At 46.4% G+C, this 22,627-nt stretch overlaps 2 protein-coding genes across 2 annotated transcripts in view; both read left to right on the top strand.

Moving 5' to 3' along the window:
- The window catches only part of LOC147961105 (large ribosomal subunit protein eL42z/eL42y), a 288,994-nt gene that overhangs the window by 102,594 nt on the left and 163,773 nt on the right, over positions 1–22,627 (top strand). The window lies entirely within an intron of this gene.
- Positions 4,697–6,094, top strand: LOC147961107 (uncharacterized). The gene is made up of 5 exons (XM_087537566.1): positions 4,697–4,861; positions 4,941–5,108; positions 5,170–5,205; positions 5,329–5,564; positions 5,638–6,094. The coding sequence occupies exons 1-5, from the start codon at positions 4,697–4,699 to the stop codon at positions 6,092–6,094; spliced, it is 1,062 nt and encodes a 353-aa protein (XP_087393692.1).

Genomic DNA, 22,627 nt, shown 5'->3' with positions numbered 1-22,627 from the left:
ATAAGCTACCTTGGTGAATAAGATGCTAGGTAAACCAGAATCTTTAAATAATGATGAAGATCTTAAAGTGATTGATGTGACTCCTATTGAATCTTTGTTTTCCAATATAAATCTTGATCAAGATGGGACTAGAGATGAGTCAACCTTAGTTAAAAGGCTTCCCAATGATTCGGAGTTTTTAGATCTTGATGCAAAAATTGATAAAAGTGGGATTGGAGAGGTCAAAACTTTAGGTAGCAATGAACCCACTCTTTTCGATTTCAAGGAATTTAATTATGATAATTGTTCTTTAATAGATTGTCTTTCCTTGTTGCAATCCATGTTAAATTCTCCTCATGCTTATAATCAAAAGAAGGCTTTTACTAAACATATCGTTGATGCTATGATGCAATCTTTTGAAGAAAAGCTTGAATTGGAAGTTTCTATCCCTAGAAAACTTTATGATGAGTGCGAACCTACTATTAAGATTAAGATTAAATATTATGAGTGTTATGCTTTGTGTGATCTGGGTGCTAGCGTTTCCACGATTCCAAAAACATTATGTGATGTGTTAGGTTTTCGTGAATTTGATGATTGTTCTTTAAATTTGCATATTGTGGATTCCACTATTAAGAAACCTATGGGAAGGATTAATGATGTTCTTATTTTTGCAAATAGTAAGTATGTGCCCGTAGATTTCATTGTTCTTGATATAGATTGCAATCCTACGTGTCCTATTATTTTTGGTAGACCTTTCCTTAGAACGATTGGTGCAATTATTGATATGAAAGAAGGAAACATTAGATTTCAATTTACATTAAGGAAAGGCATGGAACACTTTCCAAGAAAGAAAAATAAATTTCCTTATGAATCTATTATGAGAGACAATTATGGATTGCATGCCGAAGATGAGAATACCTAGATCTGTTCGTGTTTTATGCCTAGCTAAGGGCATTAAACAATAGCGCTTGTCGGGAGGCAACCCAATTTTATTTTTCTTTTTTCTTTTCAGGTTCTATTTTGCATTAAATAATTCATCTAGACTCTAGTTATATGTGCTTTTGTGTTTTAATTAGTGTTTGTGCAACTAAGACCTTTGGGATAGCTTACGGTGATAGTTGATTTGATCTTGCTGAAAACAGAAACATTTGCACCCAGGAAATTAATTTTCAATTTAGCAGAAGCACGATAAAATACTGATTATTTTTGCAGTAGATTAATAAAAAAATTTCTTATATTTTCCTAATTTTTAGAATTTTTGGAGTTACAGAAGTATCCGAAATCTCCAAATTGCTATGGACTATTCTGTTTTTGACCGGTTCTATTTTCTATGTGTTGCTTGCTTATTTTGATGAATCTATGGCTAGTATCGGGGGGTATGAACCATGGAAAAGTTGGAATACAGTAGATATTACACCAATATAAATAAAGAATGAGTTCACAACAGTACTAAAAGTGGTGATTTATTTTCGTATACTAACGGAGCTAATGAGATTTTCTATTGAGTTTTGTGTTGTGAAGTTTTCAAGTTTTGGGTAAGGATTTGATGGACTATGGAATAAGGAGTGGGAAGAGCCTAAGGTTGGGATGCCCAAGGTACCCCAAGTTAATATTCAAGGATAACCAAGAGCCTAAGCTTGGGATGCCCCGGAAGGCATCCCCTCTTTCGTCTTTGTCTATCGGTAACTTTACTTGTGGCTATATTTTTATTCACCACATGATATGTATTTTGCTTGGAGCATCTTGTATTATTTGAGTCTTTGCTTTTTAGTATGCCATAATCATCCTTGTTGTACACCTTTTGAGAGAGACATGCATGAATCGTGATTTATTAGAATACTCTATTTGCTTCACTTATATCTTTTGAGCTAGGCAATTTTGCTCTACTGCTTCACTTATATCTTTTTAGAGCACGGCGGTAGCTTTATTTTATAGAAATTGATGAACTCTCATGCTCCATTTATATTATTTTGAGAGTCTCTAAATAGTATGGTAATTTGCTTTGGTTATAAATCTAGTCCTAATATGATAGGCATCCAAAAGGGATATAAAACTTTCATATAAAGTGCATTGAATGCTATGAGAAGTTTGATTCCTTATGATTGTTTTGAGATATAATTATGGTGATATTAGAGTCATGCTAGTGAGTAGTTGTGAATTTGAGAAATACTTGTGTTAAGGTTTGTGAGTCCCGTAGCATGCACGTATGGTGAACCGTTATGTAAAGAAGTTGGAGCATGAGATATTTTTTGATTGTCTTCCTTATGAGTGGCGGTCGGGGACGAGTGATGGTCTTTTCCTACCAAACTATCCCCCTAGGAGCATGCACGTAGTACTTTGTTTCGATGACTAATAGATTTTTGCAATAAGTATATGAGTTCTTTATGACTAATATTCAGTCCATGTGTCGTGGAATTGTCACGGCAGATGTCCTCTTGCAAGGACTTAATCGTGGAGCCATCGCAACTAGGAAGCTTAAAGGGATTAATCGGGACAAAGGACACGCGAGGTTTATACTAGTTCAACCCCTTGCAGTGAAGGAAGGCCTACGTCTAGTTGGGTTGGTATTGCTTGAGGTTTCGATGACCAGGGAGCGAGATACGCTATGCCCGGTTCTCGATCGGTTGTCTCTCCCCTAATCCTCCGGCGGGTCGTTCCCTTATATATACGGGTTGACGCCCTCCGGCCTACAGAGTCCCGGCCGGCTCATAAACAGTGTCCGGCTCGGTGACTAGTTACCTCTACCTTATGTTAAAAGTCATGCCATTACGGCAGTTTGTCCCTATGGGCCTTAAGCTCTATGAACCGCCATACTCACGCTGGGTCTTGGGCTTCCTTGACGATTAGTCCTATTTGCATAACCCGGCCCCTCCTGGCCGGCTTACTCAACTAGTTATATCCCCAACATTAGGCCCCAGATTGATTTGGACCGGTTCATGTCAATCTTAAAATACCTTAAGAATCAGTCCTTGTGTCTTCTGTCCGTAAAAAGGTCATAACCCATTGTGACGTCATCTTCTGGATCCGGGTTAACCCACCGTGACATCATCTTTTAATTAAATCCTTATCTTATTTCATCATATCTTCAACAGATCTTTGCCTTAACTGACCATCCCAAAAATTGAGGCGTCGGGGTCATTGTGAAATGATATTCTGTCTCCTCGTTTCTCGCGCCGTCTTGGTCGGCCCCTCCTTATAAATAGATGCGACCTAGGTCTTTTTCATTTCCTTCAGTCGTCTTCCTCCTCGCACCTCCTTCTTTGCTGTTCAAGCTCCGCCGCCGCCACCGTCGACCCCCTCGTCTTCACCGACTCAGGCCGCTGCATCACCCTGATTCTGACCAGAAAACGATGGCGACCCTCCGCAGTTCTTCCGCATCTATGAGTTCCTCTTTTCCCCCTTCTCAGATCTGCATTGAAACCGTCTTGAGTTCGTCGTCGTTCATCGCCGCCCGACGCAAACCTGCATTAGTTCTCACCTCTAATGCCTTGCTTAGATTATAAAAACAACTTAGAAATGCTGTGGAAAATGTTTGTGCTTATCGTGTATGAGAACATATCTCATTTCCCTTGTTTTGAAGCCCTCCGCGAGTATATGAACTTCTCTGTAATGTTTTAGGTCTAGAAATATTTTCCTTTCCAGAGCATCGTTTGATCCAAAATAATGATTGTAACTTGTGAAACCTGTTTGTTCCACACTTAGCCAAAAAACTGCGTCTGTTGACTCTGTTTCAGCCATAGTAGTCCGTGTAGCCGGTTTAAGATAGTACCGGCTGTCAGCACTGCTTGCCTCTGGCGACTTAAGAAAACCTTAATCATCTTTAATACCTGCAGCTGTTAAACATTATCACATAGTTACCTATATGTCATTAGGCCCCTTCTTAACCCGCCATCTTAAATAACCCAATAATGTTTATTCTCTGGGTTATAATGAACCAGAAAAAATTTCCTTTATCTTGTTGTAGGCTTTAATTTACCCAATGGCACCCAAAGCTGTTAAACTTCCGGTTACCTGCAACTAGGTCCCATCCATTGTTACAGAGAGCAAACTGTCCGAGTTTGTAAAGTCTGGCCATCTGCCCAATAAGGATGTCATGTCTTATCGTGCTCTAGAACCGTCTGAAGAGAAACCTCAACCCAAGGAAGGGGAGGTGATCATTTTTACCAATCACATGAGCCGGGGATTTGCTCCTCCCGGTTCAAAATTCTTTAGAGATGTTCTGGACTTCTTTGACTTAAGACCTCAAGACATTGGGCCCAATTCCGTGTCAAATATCTGTAACTTCCAAGTTTTCTGTGAGGTCTACCTTGGAGAAGAACCCAGCCTACTTTTGTTCAGGGAATTGTTCTATTTGAACCGGTAGAATGAGCGGGCCAACGGGCCCAGTCTGGAGCTTGGTGGCATATCGATTCAAAGGCGGAGAGACTGCCTGTTCCCTTATGCTAAATTGCCGAGTCATCCAAAGGACTGGAACCAGACATGGTTCTACTGCCAAGATACTTCTCCGGCTGGTGAAAACCCGTTGCCCGGCTTTCGTGCATTGCGCCTTGAACCTACTCACCCGCTGCCGGATAAGTTGACCGCTATTAAACGTCTGCCACTCACCCCCAAGATCCAGAAGATTAAAGCTCTTTTAGGGAATGGCTTAGATGGCATTGATCTGGTCTGAGTCTGGGTTGCTTGGAGAATAATTCCGTTAAGCCGCCGCCCCAGCTTAATGTGTAATTATTCAGGCGAGAAAGATGACCCTCAGCATCATAGTCCTGACGACTTACTAGATGACGTAGTGGAAGCTACAACTCAGTCTTTGTTGAAAGAGGGCACAGTGAATAGTAACGCTTTCAGCTTACTACCTTTTTGCCAGAAGAACCCGGCCCCTGCAGTAAGTTTCCAGCCGTCGGGTTATTTTTTCACCATGTTATACTGTATTCTTACGCATAACCCTTTATAACCTTTTACAGGCAAATGATAACTTCTGGAAAATCCAATATGATCATGAGGCGGCCAAGACAGCCAGGGCGGCCAAGAGGGCCGAAAGGAAAACCGCAAAGCCCACCACTTCAAGGAAAAGGAAGCCAAGCGCTTCTGAGTTGCTTCAGCTTGATGATACTGATGATAATGAGGAAGAGGTAACTTTTTAATTTCCCTTTCTCCTTTATCACTACTTTACTGATATTAACCTTCTTTCAGGGAGACACGGGCAACAGCCAACCCGTCGAAGAAGAGGTAATTATAATCTCCTCCGACTCCAAACTTCGGCCGCGTCAGAAAATTCGAAGAGTAACCCGGAAAGTAAGATTTTCACACCCTTTGGCTTACCAAGATCCTGACTTTCTTTTGAAGCAACAGCAATTTGAAAACCGGAGGCAGACCCGGACCAGCAAGGATGCAGAGCTATCCTCCGGCTTGCCTGACACAACCCGGAAGCGTCGGACTGAGGTTATCTCCAATTTATACCATTTTTTACCTTTGGCGGGTCTAATCCGTCAACCTCTCAATTCCTCTGACTCCAATTACCAGGATACTTCTCCTTCATCCGGCGAGTCCATGCAATCAAACATGCCGGCTTTTAAGACTGCCCCTGGGTAATATCAATTTATTCACCTTATGTTTTTCTTTCTTCATGTTTCTTTACTTATTTCTCTGCTTTGCCCACAGCGTGCAGGTTAAGCCCAGGAAGAAAACCAAGAAAGATAAACCGGCCCAAACCCCTATGGTGACTGAACCGGAACAGGGTATAGCTGCTCCCAACTCTTCCACACATCAACCGCCGCCTGAGCCGGCTCAAGACATTGCAGCACCAACTTCTGACCCGCCTGCTAAAGATATTCTTGATGGTTCTGTTAACCCGGAGGCACCTAGCCCAGTCAAAACGGCTGACTCAGAAGTGGAATTTCTCAAGGCTCAATTTGTTGAGCCGGCCAGGCCCACCGTCCTTGCCAAATGTTCGGCTAAAGAGGAGTTACTAGAACACCATAAGGCCAAGATGAATATCACCGACTATACTCATTTGAGTATTGGAGAGATCATCTCGGGCTATATCAACCAGGTGCATAGCAGTCATGACCTGGAAATTGACATGGTGAAGCAAATACAGCAAAAATCTGAGGTATGACTTATGCTTCCTTACTTTCAATCATACTTACTGTATGTGCCGCCCCCGATTTGACCGTACACTAATCATACACGCAAATGTGTACGACCAAGATCAGGAACTCACGGGAAGATATCACAACACAACTCTAGACACAAATTAAAATAATACAAGCTTTATATTACAAGCCAAGGGCCACGAAGGCTCGAATACAATGCTCGAAGGCACAAGAGTCAGCGGAAGCAACAATATCTGAGTACAGACATAAGTTAAACAAGTTTGCCTTAAGAAGGCTAGCACAAACTGGGATACAGATCGAAAGAGGCGCAGGCCTCCTGACTGGGATCCTCCTAACTACTCCTGGTCGTCGTCAGCGGGCATCATGTAGTAGTAGGCACCTCCGGTGTAGTAGGAGTCGTCGTCGAAGGTGGCGTCTGGCTCCTGGGCTCCAACATCTGGTTGCGACAACCAGGTAGAAGGGATAGGGGAAAAGAGGGAGAAAGCAACCGTGAGTACTCATCCAAAGTACTCGCAAGCAAGGAGCTACGCTACATATACATGGGTATATGTGTAAAGGGCCATATCAGTGGACTGAACTGCAGAATGCCAGAATAAGAGGGGGATAGTTAATCCTGTCGAAGACTACGCTTCTGGCAGCCAGAGTAGACTGAAGTCCTCCAAGTATCATCGCATAGCATAATCCTAACCGATGATCCTCCCCTCGTCGCCCTGTGAGAGAGCGATCACCGGTTGTATCTGGCACTTGGAAGGGTGTGTTTTATTAAGTATCTGGTTCTAGTTGTCATAAGGTCAAGGTACAACTCCAAGTCGTCCTGTTACCGAAGATCACGGCTATTCGAATAGATTAACTTCCCTGCAGGGGTGCACCACATACCCCAACACGCTTGATCCCATTTGGCCGGACACACTTTCCTGGGTCATGCCCGGCCGTGGAAGATCAACACGTCGCAGCCCCACCTAGGCACAACAGAGAGGTCAGCACGCCGGTCTAAACCTAAGCGCACAGGGGTCTGGGCCCATCGCCCATAGCACACCTGCACGTTGCGAACGCAGCCGGAAGCAGAACTAGCCCCCTTAATACAAGAGCAGGCTTACGGTCCAATCCGGCGCGCGCCACTCAGTCGCTGACGTCACGAAGGCTTCGGCTGATACCACGATGTCGGGATACCCATAACTACTCCCGCGTAGATGGTTAGTGCGTATAGACCAAATGGCCAGACTCAGATCAAATACCCAGACCTCGTTAAGTGTGTTAAGTGTCCGCGAACGCCGACCAGGGCCAGGTCACCTCTCTCCTAGGTGGTCTCAACCTGCCCTGTCGCTCCGCCACAAGGTAACAGTCGGGGGCCATCGGGAACCCAGGCCCACCACTACCTGGGTGGAACCACCTGCCATTTCAGCCCCCATCTCCGAACAATACCACAGGTAATGTAACAGTGTAAAGTATATAGCATATGCCCGTGATCACCTCCCGAAGTGATCACGGCCCAGTAGTATAGCATGGCAGACGGACAAGAGTGTAGGGCCACTGATGGAACACTAGCATCCTATACTAAGCAGTAGGATAGCAGGTAATGGTAACAACAGTAGTAGCAAGGACAGGCTATGCATCAGGATAGGAATAACGGAAAGCAGTAACATGCTACACTACTCTAATGCAAGCAGTATAGAGGAGAGTAGGTGATATCTGGTGATCAAGGGGGGGGGGCTTGCCTGGTTGCTCTGGCAAGAGAGGGGGTCGTCAACTCCGTAGTCGTACTAGGTAGCAGCGGTGTCGGTCTCGGTGTCTAGCGGAAGAAGAGGGGGGAAGAAACAATAAATACTTAAGCAAGCAGATGCATAGCGATGCATGGCATGACAAGTATCGGTGCTAGGGGTGCCCTAACGTGGTATGAGGTGATACCGGTGAAGGGGGGAAACATCCGGGAAAGTATCCCCGGTGTTTCGCGTTTTCAGGCAGAGGAGCCGGAGGGGGAAAGTTGCGAGTTTGCTATGCTAGGGATGTGTGGCGGACGAATGGGTTGCGTATCCGGAATCGTCTCGACATTCTGAGCAACTTTCATGTTGAAAATATTTTAATCCGAGTTACGGATTAAAAGATATGATTTTCTAAAGATTTTATTAATTTCTAGAATTTAATTAATTATTTAAATTAATTCGAAAAACAGATTAATGACATCAGCATGATGTCATGCTGACATCAGCAGTCAACAGAGTTGACTTGGTCAACCTGACCAGTGGGTCCAGTGGGACCCACCTGTCATACACTGTTTATGTTAATTAGGGTTTAATTAACCTAACTAATTGATTAGATTAATTAACAGGATTAATTAACTTAATGAATTAATTAAATAATTAATTATTTTAATTATTTATTATTATTATTATTTTTATTCATCATTTTTTGTTCTGGGGCTGGGGCCCCTTTGTCAGTGGGCCAAAGGCCTTATCGGTTCGGTCTAACGGGCGTCGTGTGCAGGGGGGTGCGGGCGCAACCCGTAGCCCGATTGGGCGCCGGCACAGGCCAGTGGAGGCGCCAGGCGCGAGTGGCCATGGCCACGGCGTGGCCACGGGCGGAGCGGTGCCGTGGTGAAGCGGCGGCCACCGGAGGAGGGTGCCGGGGCCGTGGAGAGGTGCGGCCGGACCGAACGGCGACCGGCCTGGGTCAGTCACCACGGGCAGGGAAGAGGGGAGGCGGGCGTTAGCCGCGGTGACCGCGGGGCGATGACTGGGGCGGTACAGGGGGCCGCGGCGAGGGCGCGCGCGCGAGTGCGCGCGGCCAAGTAGGGGAGTGAGGGCGGTGGTTGCGGTGAGCGCACGGAGAGCGCGGGGTTGCGGGCGTTCGGGCGCAACGAGTCGGATGGCGAGGCATGCACGGGGCGCACGCGCGCGGTGGCCGCGGCGACGAGCGCCGGGCGCGCGCGGTGGCGCGTCGAGCAGGGGAGGCCGGTGCGGGTGGCGACGGTGAGACGTGCAGAGCGGGCGCAAAGAGGAAGAGGTGGCCGTGGCCTCACCGGCGTTGCAGAGACGAGGGTCGGCGAGGCTCGGTGGAGCCTTTGGGGAGGAGGACGGGGACGACAGCAACGTAGAAGGGAGGTCCGGCGCGGAGGAGTCGAAGAGGAGGACGGCAGGGTAGCTCCGACGACGGCGGGGTCCAGCGGCGTCGGGGGCGATGGGCGTCCCGGTCGGCTCGGGAGAAGGGCGACGGGGTCGGAAGACGGGTGGCGCCGGCGAAAGGGCTTCGGCATCGAGAGATCGAGGGAGATGGGGTAGAGAGCGAGGTGGAGTGGGGGGGGGGTTTCCCCTTGATCCAGATTGGATCGGGAGGGGGAGTGGGTGTGTCGGTGTCTAGGGTTCGGTGGGGAGGGGGTTATACAGGGGGGCGACTGGGCCGGCCTGGGGGCCCGATGGCCAGCTGGGCCACGGCTCATCAGGGGGTCTCCTTCTTTCTTTTTGCTTTTGCTTTGCTTTTTTTTTCTTTCCTATTTTATTTATAGTTTCTGTTTTCATATTAGTTTTACTTTACTTTTATTTTTATAAAATATACCACTAGCCCCTAAATTAGTATTTACAAATACTCTATTGCCACATGAATTTCTCATACCTAATAAAATAGTTTAATGTTTTAATATTTATAAAATGCATTTAATTATTTGTTTAAGCCACTGTTTTATTTAGTTTAGTGATTTTAATTATTTTATAAAAATGTGATCCTCCAGCATAATTACCTAAGCATTATTTGCCACCTCTAGAACATTTAAATTTTAATGTTTGAAAACTTTACCGTTTGACTTGATTTTGAATTTTGAATTCGAACGGGATTGAATCATCGTGAGATTTACAACTGTAAGAGTGGTGACGTGGCATCATTAGCAGAGGTTACTGTAGCTTGATTATCCGGGCGTCACAATTCTCCTCCACTACAAGAAATCTCGTCCCGAGATTTAAGGGGGGTAAGGGGGGAAGTTCTGGTTACGATATTCTAACGGATCTTCTCGAAGAAGTTAATCCCTTTCGTTGATGTCTTCAATTCTTTATTCCAATGCATCATGATAAACTTGTCATCATTTCTTCAGGAACTCTATCGTACTTACGAAAGGTTAAGGGGCAGCTCAGCTACGTCAGAATGCTTTTGAGGGAAACAATCTTGGGTTATCCCATGAATGAGTATAAGATTATCTCTCGAGTTAAACATATAAAATACATCGAGAGTAAGGTACGAAGGTACAATAAGATGTTCCAAGCGGATAGATAGTTGTCGAAGTCTGAACCAGAGTGAGAAAATGGGTTCAGAGCAGCGATAGTAAGTATTGCGTCTGAAACCAGAATAGAGCACTAGAAAGGTGACCCGTGAATTACTTGCGAAATCAATCGCAAGGAATAACTTTGGAAACAGAGGGTACAGGAGAGTCAGGTTTCGATCCTGGGACCTGTGGGTTATGGGCCCACCATGTGGGGTAAAAGTAGGAAGAGCGGTAACATCTTGCACAGTCATGATAGCAAGGCATGTCAGAGAGTAGCATGTCGGTTATGTCGGCAACAATGCCGGTACCAAGGGCGAGGGATGAAGAGAACCATTTTCCTGCTCGTTGAACGAGGCGGACCATTAGGCGAAATTCTTGTCCATCGGTGGCTACCGGAATGCTATCAACATAAGCAACAGAGTCTTACTGACACGGTTGTACACCGAGGTTTTTACATAAGCAGGAGAATATTACTGCTTAGATCATATAAACCTCAAGAAGGTTAAACAAAACGATGGAAAGTAATATGTGATTATCAGATTAAACAGAACAATGGAAAGGAAAAAATGTGTTTAAACGCATAATTTAGGGGTATATCCTTCCCAAGGACAAGCAAAACATGATATCCATGACAGGATATCATGTATAAAACTCCTTAGGTAGGGGAGAGAAATTTCATGACATTACCCATACAACGGTGTTTGGATAATTGAGCAAGAAACATTTAGCATTGGGCTTCAAATGTTCTTGTTGAAAATCAGAGTATCACAGACATGCTTCGAGATAGCATTGACATGGTCTTCAAGCAAAGGTCGGACTTGGATATACAAAGGATTCATCATCATTAACCCAAGGAGAGGATGAGGGGGGTAGCTGATGGAATCAGCGGCAATTTATCGAGATTAACAAAGATGGATCTCCACAACCATGTGAACAAGGAGATAACATTTGTCAAGTCAAATAATATACTGATGTATGCTCGAGGAAAACATACACAATTTGGTTGAAAGGTGCACCCGAAATATGGTCTTGGGTAGCGTGATCAATGCTAGAATGGTGGTTCGATAACCAATGGTCTAAGAATGAAATGTTGACCATTAACTCCAAAGCAATAAGGTTGCTAGAAGTTTTGGATTCGCACATCATAGTTCAATTGTCGGTTGTCCGGTTAGAAACAACACAAGGACCAAGGAATGAATGGAGATGGCAAGAAGTATCACGTGTATCAAGAATTCTTAAGAGGTGGTGAAATTCTCAAGACATTCTTGACATATAAGATGGTAATACTCCAAGGTAAAGAAGAAGAATTGCTGGATAGCAAGGATCTCAAGGTATAACACAAAACGCGAATAAGCTTGTGTTGGAGGGAAGTCAATAAAGTGGTCGATGCTGACACAGATCATCGAGGGCAAGGATGGTATTTCTCATAATGAACTCAATTGACATCCTGGAAGAGCTCAGAATGCTGATGATTAAAATTAGCACGATAATGATGTATCCGTTCAGGCTAGGGCAGACATGGAGTATTAAACTTGCAAGCGATGAAGATCTCTAATCCTCGTTGAATCGCAGTGCATACTCGATTCCGTTATCGGTGTCCTTGAGTGTTTCATAACTCAAGGCCCGTGAAAAATTGGAGTCCGTGAGAATGTAATACCTGATGAAGAACTCATAAGAGGTTATGCAGTTCCATGATAATCTCGAGATACCAGAGGGGGTAATACTCAATGACAGATCAAAGTAGAGGTTGGACTGGGGTATTGCTCTACAGAAGACAAGCGCTTAAACTTGCACGTGAAATGGTATTTAAAGGAGAACATAGTCGGAACCACGATTGCAAAAGGCCAGATCCCGGATATAAGATGAACTTATACCAAAGGAATATTTAATTTAAGAGAAGCTTTAATGATAAGATTTACATCGGGTCCATGGGCATGAACACAAAGTTCAAGGTCGACTCCTACTTCTCCAATGCATAACCTTTCATTCACTTCTCACTTTCGAAGAAGTTGTAGTGTTGAAATTTTATCTGGCAAAATACCAGAAGTGTATGACTCGTGAAAACTTTCGAGTTCACACATATTAAGGAAGGCATAGGTTCAACCCGTCAGGGTATCATGGAAACATATACCACAAGCTTCAATCTTAAATACCACCAGCTCGAAAACAGAGCATGGTTGAGAAAACAGAGGATACAATTTACCAAAAGCATTATGTATCCAAGGAAAGGCTCACAAGATTATTGAATAAGGAGGGCACTGTTAAATAATAATCCAATAAAGGATCTGACGGTCCATAGCGGAGCTGATGTGAGCATCGGCACACAATCAGTTGAAGAAAGGATGCAAGGCATCAGATTATAGAACACCTGAATGATTCGATGCTTAGATATCAAAGGAATTATGTTTTCCAAATAGAAGGATCGGAAGCAGATGCTCTGATCAAGGGTGGATTAGTTCAGTAGACCTAAGGGTACAATTGACGGTAAACAGATTGGTCGAGAACAAGCTCATGTTCAAAAATGACGTCTGAGCCTGAGAGATATTTAAAAGGATCAACTGATGATTGCGTGCATTTGCACTCATGTTGAATCAATAGGATCAAAATGACGATGTCTAAGGATACTAACGAATATCACCAGACATATGGAAAGCATCCATAATGCAAGCAGGCAAGTATTGCAGAGCAATAAGCTACTAAGGATTTTTTTTGGAGGATCGAATAGTATTTCGAAGACCATTGTGAAACACATGAACAGCTAGGGATGGGCAGATACTCGGCAAGTGCGAGCAATTATCCGTAGAGGTATTTATGTAGCAAGGGACTCAAGGCAGTAGGCACAAAGTATTCTCAGGACAAAGGAGAGAATTTCAGGGTATTTTGTAATAACAAGACCAACGGGGAATGATTGTATAAATGAAAAGTGTATGTATTTATCCAAAAGGATATTTGGTGGTAGGGAATTGCAAAAGGGATGGCACAAACTATCGAGGGAACATCCGAGAGTATTGTCAGAATCTTTCATTGAAGCAGTCGATCATCCGTATTAAAGGGCTCTCCATCAGGAAGTGGTAACGAGAACCTAGAGTTGGATTTTAGCAAAATCATTTAACCCGAATAGAAGAGATGTCAGAGCCCCAGAGTATAGGTCAAGGACTAAAAGATCCTACTACCACTCGATGGCGACGTGTGCCCGTAAGACACACAGCCAAGTTAGTAAAAGTTTTGCAATGCCTAGACTCAACTTCGGCCAAGGAGTTGGAAAGGGGGATTCCTACAGGCAGTCGGCTCTGATACCAACTTGTGTTGCCCCCGATTTGACCGTACACTAATCATACACGCAAATGTGTACGACCAAGATCAGGAACTCACGGGAAGATATCACAACACAACTCTAGACACAAATTAAAATAATACAAGCTTTATATTACAAGCCAAGGGCCTCGAAGGATCGAATAAAATGCTCGAAGGCACAAGAGTCAGCGGAAGCAACAATATCTGAGTACAGACATAAGTTAAACAAGTTTGCCTTAAGAAGGCTAGCACAAACTGGGATACAGATCGAAAGAGGCGCAGGCCTCCTGCCTGGGATCCTCCTAACTACTCCTGGTCGTCGTCAGCGGGCATCATGTAGTAGTAGGCACCTCCGGTGTAGTAGGAGTCGTCGTCGAAGGTGGCGTCTGGCTCCTGGGCTCCAACATCTGGTTGCGACAACCAGGTAGAAGGGATAGGGGAAAAGAGGGAGAAAGCAACCGTGAGTACTCATCCAAAGTACTCGCAAGCAAGGAGCTATGCTACATATGCATGGGTATATGTGTAAAGGGCCATATCAGTGGACTGAACTGCAGAATGCCAGAATAAGAGGGGGATAGTTAATCCTGTCGAAGACTACGCTTCTGGCAGCCTCCGTCTTGCAGCATGTAGAAGAGAGTAGACTAAAGTCCTCCAAGTATCATCGCATAGCATAATCCTAACCGATGATCCTCCCCTCGTCGCCCTGTGAGAGAGCGATCACCGGTTGTATCTGGCACTTGGAAGGGTGTGTTTTATTAAGTATCCGGTTCTAGTTGTCATAAGGTCAAGGTACAACTCCAAGTCGTCCTGTTACCGAAGATCACGGCTATTCGAATAGATTAACTTCCCTGCAGGGGTGCACCACATACCCCAACACGCTTGATCCCATTTGGCCGGACACATTTTCCTGGGTCATGCCCGGCCGTGGAAGATCAACACGTCGCAGCCCCACCTAGGCACAACAGAGAGGTCAGCACGCCGGTCTAAACCTAAGCGCACAGGGGTCTGGGCCCATCGCCCATAGCACACCTGCACGTTGCGAACGCGGCCGGAAGCAGAACTAGCCCCCTTAATACAAGAGCAGGCTTACGGTCCAATCCGGTGCGCGCCACTCAGTCGCTGACGTCACGAAGGCTTCGGCTGATACCACGACGCCGGGATACCCATAACTACTCCCGCGTAGATGGTTAGTGCGTATAGACCAAATGGCCAGACTCAGATCAAATACCCAGATCTCGTTAAGCGTGTTAAGTGTCCGCGAACGCCGACCAGGGCCAGGTCACCTCTCTCCTAGGTGGTCTCAACCTGCCCCGTCGCTCCGCCACAAGGTAACAGTCGGGGGCCGTCGGGAACCCAGGCCCACCACTACCTGGGTGGAACCACCTGCCCCTTCAGCCCCCATCTCCGAACAGTACCACAGGTAATGTAACAGTGTAAAGTATATAGCATATGCCCGTGATCACCTCCCGAAGTGATCACGGCCCAATAGTATAGCATGGCAGACGGAAAAGAGTGTAGGGCCACTGATGGAACACTAGCATCCTATACAAAGCAGTAGGATAGCAGGTAATGGTAACAACAGTAGTAGCAAGGACAGGCTATGCATCAGGATAGGAATAACGGAAAGCACTAACATGCTACACTACTCTAATGCAAGCAGTATAGAGGAGAGTAGGCGATATCTGGTGATCAGGGGGGGGGGGGCTTGCCTGGTTGCTCTGGCAAGAGAGGGGGTCGTCAACTCCGTAGTCGTACTGGGTAGCAGCGGCGTCGGTCTCGGTGTCTAGCGGAAGAAGAGGGGGGAAGAAACAATAAATACTTAAGCAAACAGATGCATAGCGATGCATGGAATGACATGTATCGGTGCTAGGGGGTGCCCTAACGTGGTATGAGGTGATACCGGTGAAGGGGGGAAACATCCAGGAAAGTATCCCTGGTGTTTCGCGTTTTCGTGCAGAGGAGCCGGAGGGGGAAAGTTGCGAGTTTGCTATGCTAGGGATGTGTGGCGGACGAACAGGCTGCGTATCCGGAATCGTCTCGACATTCTGAGCAACTTTCATGTTGAAAATATGTTAATCCGAGTTACGGATTAAAAGATATGATTTTCTAAAGATTTTATTAATTTCTAGAATTTAATTAATTATTTAAATTAATTCGAAAAACAGATTAATGACATCAGCATGATGTCATGCTGACATCAGCAGTCAACAGAGTTGACTTGGTCAACCTGACCAGTGGGTCCAGTGGACCCACCTGTCATACACTGTTTATGTTAATTAGGGTTTAATTAACCTAACTAATTGATTAGATTAATTAACAGGATTAATTAACTTCATTAATTAATTATTTTAATTATTTATTATTATTATTATTATTATTCATCATTTTTTTGTTCTGGGGCTGGGGCCCCTTTGTCAGTGGGCCAAAGGCCTTATCGGTTCGGTCTAACGGGCGTCGTGTGCAGGGGGGTGCGGGCGCAACCCGTAGCCCGATTGGGCGCCTGCACAGGCTAGTGGAGGCGCCAGGCGCGGGTGGCCATGGCCACGGCGAGGCCACGGGCAGAGCGGTGCCGTGGTGAAGCGGCGGCCACCGAAGGAGGGCGCCGGGGCCGTGGAGAGGTGCGGCCGGACCGAACGGCGACCGGCCTAGGTCAGTCACCACGGGCAGGGAAGAGGGGAGGCGGGCGTTAGCCGCGGTGACCGGGGGGCGATGACTGGGGCGGTACAGGGGGCCGCGGCGAGGGCGCGCGCGCGAGTGCGCGCGGCCAAGCAGGGGAGTGAGGGCGGCGGTTGCGGTGAGCGCATGGAGAGCGCGGGGTTGCGGGCGTTCGGGCGCGACGAGTGGGATGGCGAGGCGTGCACGGGGCGCACGCACGCGGTGGCCGCGGCGACGAGCGCCGGGCGCGCGCGGTGGCGCGTCGAGCAGGGGAGGCCGGTGCGGGTGGCGACGGGGAGACGTGCAGAGCGGGCGCAAAGAGGACGAGGAGGCCGTGGCCTCACCGGCGTTGCAGAGACGAGGGTCGGCGAGGCTCGGTGGAGCCTTTGGGGAGGAGGACGGGGACGACGGCAACGTAGAGGGGGAGGTCCGGCGCGGAGGAGTCGAAGAGGAGGACGGCAGGGCAGCTCTGACGACGGCAGGGTCAGGCGGTGTCGGGGGCGATGGGCGTCGCGGTCGGCTCGGGAGAAGGGCGACGGTGTCGGAAGACGGGTGGCGCTGGCGAAAGGGCTTCGGCATCGAGAGATCGAGGGAGATGGGGTAGAGAGCGAGGTGGAGTGGGGGGGGGGGTTCCCCTTGATCCAGATTGGGTCGGGAGGGGGAGTGGGTGTGTCGGTGTCTAGGGTTCGGTGGGGAGGGGGTTATACAGGGGGGCTACTGGGCTGGCCTGGGGGCCCGATGGCCAGCTGGGCCACGGCCCATCAGGGGGTCTCCTTCTTTCTTTTTGCTTTTGCTTTGCTTTTTTTTTCTTTCCTATTTTATTTATAGTTTCTGTTTTCATATTAGTTTTACTTTACTTTTAGTTTTATAAAATATACCACTAGCCCCTAAATTAGTATTTATAAATACTCTATTGCCACATGAATTTCTCATACCAAATAAAATAGTTTAATGTTTTAATATTTATAAAATGCATTTAATTATTTGTTTAAGCCACTGTTTTATTTAGTTTAGTGCTTTTAATTATTTTATAAAAATGTGATCCTCCACCATAATTACCTAAGCATTATTTGCCACCTCTAGAACATTTAAATTTTAATGTTTGAAAACTTTACCGTTTGACTTGATTTTGAATTTTGAATTCGAACGGGATTGAATCATTGTGAGATTTACAACTGTAAGAGTGGTGACGTGGCATCATTAGCAGAGGTTACTGTAGCTTGATTATCCGGGCGTCACACTGTACCACCCCCCAAGTCTATTGCTTATGAATAAATATGTTGTAGACTTATAAAAATTATTAGAGCTGCTTGCCCGGCTTAAAGAGAAATATTTAAACTGGATGTAACACAATACCTTTAACTTGCGATACACATTAGCCCCCAAGTGCCAAGTATCTTTGCTTGCAAAGTATTTGGGACTTAATATCCAGGACCGGCTTAATAATTTAGAAAGCTTCGGTATACATTAGCCCCCAAGTGTCAAGTATCTTTGCTTGCAAAGTGCTTGGGACTTAATATTATTTACCGTAATCTTGACTACTATCCGGTGCAATGCAGGCCATCATAAGTCAATTTGAATCGGAGATTGTTGACCTGAAGAACTGCGTGGCAGCCCAGGAGATTGAAACTCAAAAGGCTAACTCCAAATTTGAATTCAGCGTCTCTAAACAAGAGAAGCTGAAGAAAAATTTTGAGTCGGAGAAGAAAATTTGGGCTGACGAAAAGGCCGGACTAGTGACCCGGGCCAAGACAGCAGAGGCGTCGCGGGCAAATGCAACAACCGAACTGACCGGCTTACAACGCCAGATATCTCGGATGGTCTCAGCGATCTTTGGTAAGTTATCTTAAGCAAGCATTAAATATTGTAAATATTCCTTTAATTGTTACCTGAGGTTTACCTTATACTTACCAATACAGGCCCCAGGAGCACAAACCTCAAGCAGAATACGCTGATCAAATTGAAGGCGGTGTATACTCTAGTAGAGCAACTGTACATCGGGTCGCAACGTGCCTTGGCCGTTGTAGCCTTATCAAATGATGTGCCCCACCTCTTGCAAGATGTGTTACAACAGCTTGCTGTACTTCCTCAGCGGATTCCAGAGTTGAGACGGGCCCAAGCAAGAGCTGAAGCAATAGCCGCTTTGAGTCGGGCCAAAGCCTGGTTACCAGAGCTAGACCCGGCCGACATCGCTCCTATGGCCAATCAAATTGGAAATGACACTGACCTCACCAAGTGTCAGCCGGGTTATGACAAGGAGAATCGGAGAATCCCCACGCTGCATTATGATGATGTCAGCTTGATTCCTCCGATCCGTAAGCACACCTTTGCCCCTGAAGTCGACCCAACCGGTTTACCAGAGTTTGAGGCTTTGAGTGGCATTGACTGGGCCTCATCATCCTTCCAGGACAAAGCAGCCGGCGGAGAGGCAGAGAAGGATAACCCGGAGGCTTCAAGTCAACCCCAAGAGTAGATTGCCAGGCGCCACCTGGTTATGTCATTGTAGAAAAAAAATGCCGCATCATTCAGACTCGGGGAGTCTTGTAACAGAGTAGAAAACACTTTGAGTTTTGCTATGCCTTTGCGCACGCTTATGGCCCTTAATACTTGCATAAGCCGCCGTTACTATGCACTTCGTAGTTTATATGAATCTGTTATGTCCTTTGCCGAAATGTCTTGCATTGCCCTGTCATGCTTATAGCTGATTTTCCGGCTTACATAAGCCAACCCCTGAGGGTAAGTTTAACTCCTGAAAATTGGCACATAAAAGTTCACCTGGTACTTAACAACCTGATGTAACCAGTATTCAAGATATCCAATGTTGATACTTGTAAAATATGATGAACAAAATTCAAGGGTTTCTGATTCTAATACGATCAGTGAACCGTTCCAAAGGGGTTGAGCTAAGATTCAGATACGATCTATTAGCCCCCAGTGGCTGTGGCGATGCCGATCAAGTGGGTATCGACAGCTATGTTCTCTTTGGTTCGAATATGACCTATGTTTGAACAGGAAGCCCCCAAGTGACCATAAGAGTTGTTTAATGACGCTGATTCGAATACGATCCACGTCAGACCCAAAGGGGTTAAGCTATGATTGAAATATGATCAAGAAGCCCCCAAGTGGGTTTGGCAGTATGCTGATCAAGTGGGTATCGACAGCTATGTTCTCTTTGGTTCGAATACGACCTATGTTTGAACAGGAAGCCCCCAAATGATCACGGCTAGATTCAGATATGATCATAAGCCAGACCAAAGGAAAGCCGAATTCAGATATGACCCGCTTTTCCTTGGTTATCTCCACCACCTGACAAAGAAAACACATAAACCTTTTTGGGAGTGGAAAAAGGACAGAGGTCCTGCTTTATTGCTTTGTGTAATATACATAGTATAAGTATATACACATTAGAGCCGATGGCTCAAGTATAATAAGGCCGAAGATGAGCGATATTCCATGGCCGACGGGTCTCCTCCTCCGACTTACGTGAGTCTTTATGCTCCCGAACGTCGATAAGGTAGTATGATCCGTTGTTCAGATTCTTGCTGACCACAAAGGGTCCTTCCCAAGGAGGGGATAGCTTGTGCATGTCAGATTGATCCTGGATGAGTCGGAGCACTAAGTCGCCTTCCTGAAAGGTTCTGGACCTAACCCGGCGGTTGTGGTAGCGGCGCAGGTCTTGCTGGTAAATCACCGAGCAGGCTATTGCCAAGTCTCGCTCTTCATCTAACAAGTCAAGTGCGTCTTGCTGAGCTTTTTCATTGTCTTCTTCAACATAAGCTGCCACACGGGGTGAGTCATGACGGATGTCACTTGGCAGGACCGCCTCTGCTCCATACACCATAAAGAAAGGCGTGTAACCTGTAGATCTGTTAGGTGTAGTATTAATGCTCCAAAGTACAGAAGGTAACTCCTCCACCCAACAACCCGGCGTCCGCTGCAAGGGGACCAAGAGCCGGGGCTTGATACCCCTCAAGATTTCTTGATTAGCTCGTTCTGCTTGACCATTGGATTGAGGGTGAGCCAAAGCTGAAACGTCAAGCCAGATATGCTCTCGTTGACAGAACTCTTCCATAGCTCCTTTGGAGAGGTTAGTGCCATTATCAGTTATAATGTTGTGTGCAAAACCAAAGCGAAAAATCACCTTTTTCATAAACTGGACCGCCGTGGCTGCATCACACTTACTGACTGGCTCCGCCTCCACCCACTTTGTGAACTTGTCAACCGCTACCAAGAGGTGCGTCTTTTTATCCATAGACCTTTTAAAAGGCCCGACCATATCAAGCCCCCAGACTTCAAACAGCCAAGTAATTGGAATCATCCTCAATTCTTGAGCCGGCACATGGGCTCGTCGTGAGAATTTATGACATCTGTCACATTTACTGACCAGGTCTTCTGCATCCGCATGAGCCATCAGCCAATAAAACCCATGACGGAAAGCTTTGGCCACAAGAGATTTTGAGCCGGCGTGATGACCACAATCGCCTTCATGAATCTCACGAAGGATCTCCTGACCCTCTGTAGGTGACACGCAATGTTGAAATGCTCCAGTGACGCTGCAGTGATGTAACTCGCCATTGACAATTGTCATGGACTTGGACCGCCGGGCGATTTTTCTTGCCAAGATCTCATCTTCAGGCAACTCTCCCCGGGTCATGTAAGCCAAATAAGGCACTGTCCAATCCGGGATAACGTGGAGAGCTGCCACCAGCTATGCCTCCGGGTCTGGTATTGCCAGATCTTCCTCTGTAGGCAACTTAACAGAAGGATTATGCAAAACATCAAGAAAGGTGTTAGGCGGCACCGGCTTACGCTGAGACCCCAACCGGCTTAAGGCATTAGCCGCCTCATTCTTCCTTCGATCAATGTGTTCCACCGCATAACCCTTGAAATTCCCAGCCACAACATCGACTTTACGATGGTAAGCCGCCATAAGGGGGTCTTTAGAGTCCCACTTGCCTGACACCTGTTGAGCCACAAGGTCTGAGTCTCCCAAGCATCTTACCCGGCTCAAGTCCATCTCTTTGGCCATCTGGAGACCATGGAGTAGGGCCTCGTACTCAGCTGCATTGTTAGTACTAGGAAACATAAGCCGGAGCACATAACAAAATTTGTCACCTCGAGGGGAAGTTAACACGACTCCAGCCCCCGAGCCTTCCAACTGTCTGGACCCATCAAAGTGAATAGTCCAATAAGTGTTATCGGGCTTCTCCTCAGGTGCCTGTAGCTCTGTCCAGTCATTCATGAAATCCACCAAAGCTTGAGACTTAATGGCAGTGCGTGGTACGTACTTCAGACCATGAGGCCCGAGCTCGATGCCCACTTGGCGACTCGTCCTATAGCCTCTCTGCTCTGAATAATGTCTCCCAAGGGGCAGAACTCACTAAAGTGATAGGGTGACCTTGGAAGTATTGCTTCAGCTTCTGGCTTGCCATGAACACCCCGTAAACAAGTTCCTGCCAATGAGGATATCTTTGTTTTGACTCGATGAGTACCTCACTGACATAATAAACCGGCCGTTGAACCAGATGTTCCTTACTAGCCTCCTTGCGCTCTACCACAATTGCCACACTGACGGCTCGTGAATTAGCAGCCACATATAACAGCAAAGGCTCTTTGTCAATGGGAGCTGCAAGAACTGGTGGCTCGGATAACTGCGTCTTCAAATCCTCAAAAGCAGTATTAGCAGCATTACTCCAGACAAAGGTGTCTGCCTTCTTCATCAGCTGGTACAGCGGTAGGGCCTTCTCACCTAACCGGCTTATGAACCGGCTTAAGGCGGCAACACGGCCCGCCAATCGCTGAACATCATTGATACATGCCGGTTTAGCCAAAGAAATGATTGCCTTAATCTTCTCCGGATTAGCCTCGATGCCCCTGTTTGAGACCAAGAATCCCAAAAGCTTGCCTGCAGGCACACCAAATACACACTTCTCCGGGTTAAGCATCATTTTGTAAACCCGGAGATTGTCAAAGGTTTCTCTGAGATCAGATATCAAGGTTTCCGCCTCTCTGGATTTCACCACTATGTCATCCACATAAGCATGAACATTGCGCCCAATCTGAATGTGAAGACAATTCTGTACACACCGTTGATAAGTCGCCTGGGCACTCTTGAGCCCAAAAGGCATAGACACATAGCAGAAGGCTCCAAACGGAGTGATGAAAGCCGTCTTCTCCTGGTCCTTAACTGCCATCTTGATCTGATGATAACCAGAGTAAGAATCCAAAAAGCTCAAACGCTCACAACCCGCCGTAGCATCAATGATTTGATCAATCCGGGGGAGAGCAAAAGGATCAGCCGGACAAGCTTTATTTAAGTCCGTGTAATCCACACACATCT

This window comes from Triticum urartu, chromosome 7A (genome assembly GCF_056163025.1).
Source record: "Triticum urartu cultivar PI428250 chromosome 7A, HENAU_Tu73, whole genome shotgun sequence".
Lineage (NCBI taxonomy): Eukaryota > Viridiplantae > Streptophyta > Magnoliopsida > Poales > Poaceae > Triticum > Triticum urartu.
Note: the sequence above shows the minus strand (reverse complement) of the source record. Positions and strands in the feature narration are given on the sequence as shown.

Coding starts and splice junctions, on each gene's coding strand:
- LOC147961107 (XM_087537566.1), top strand. CDS start 4,697: ATGTGTAATTATTCAGGCGAGAAAGATGACCCTCAGCATCATAGTCCT. Junction 4,862..4,940: donor AGAAGAACCCGGCCCCTGCA/GTAAGTTTCCAG, acceptor AACCTTTTACAG/GCAAATGATAACTTCTGGAA. Junction 5,565..5,637: donor GCTTTTAAGACTGCCCCTGG/GTAATATCAATT, acceptor CTTTGCCCACAG/CGTGCAGGTTAAGCCCAGGA.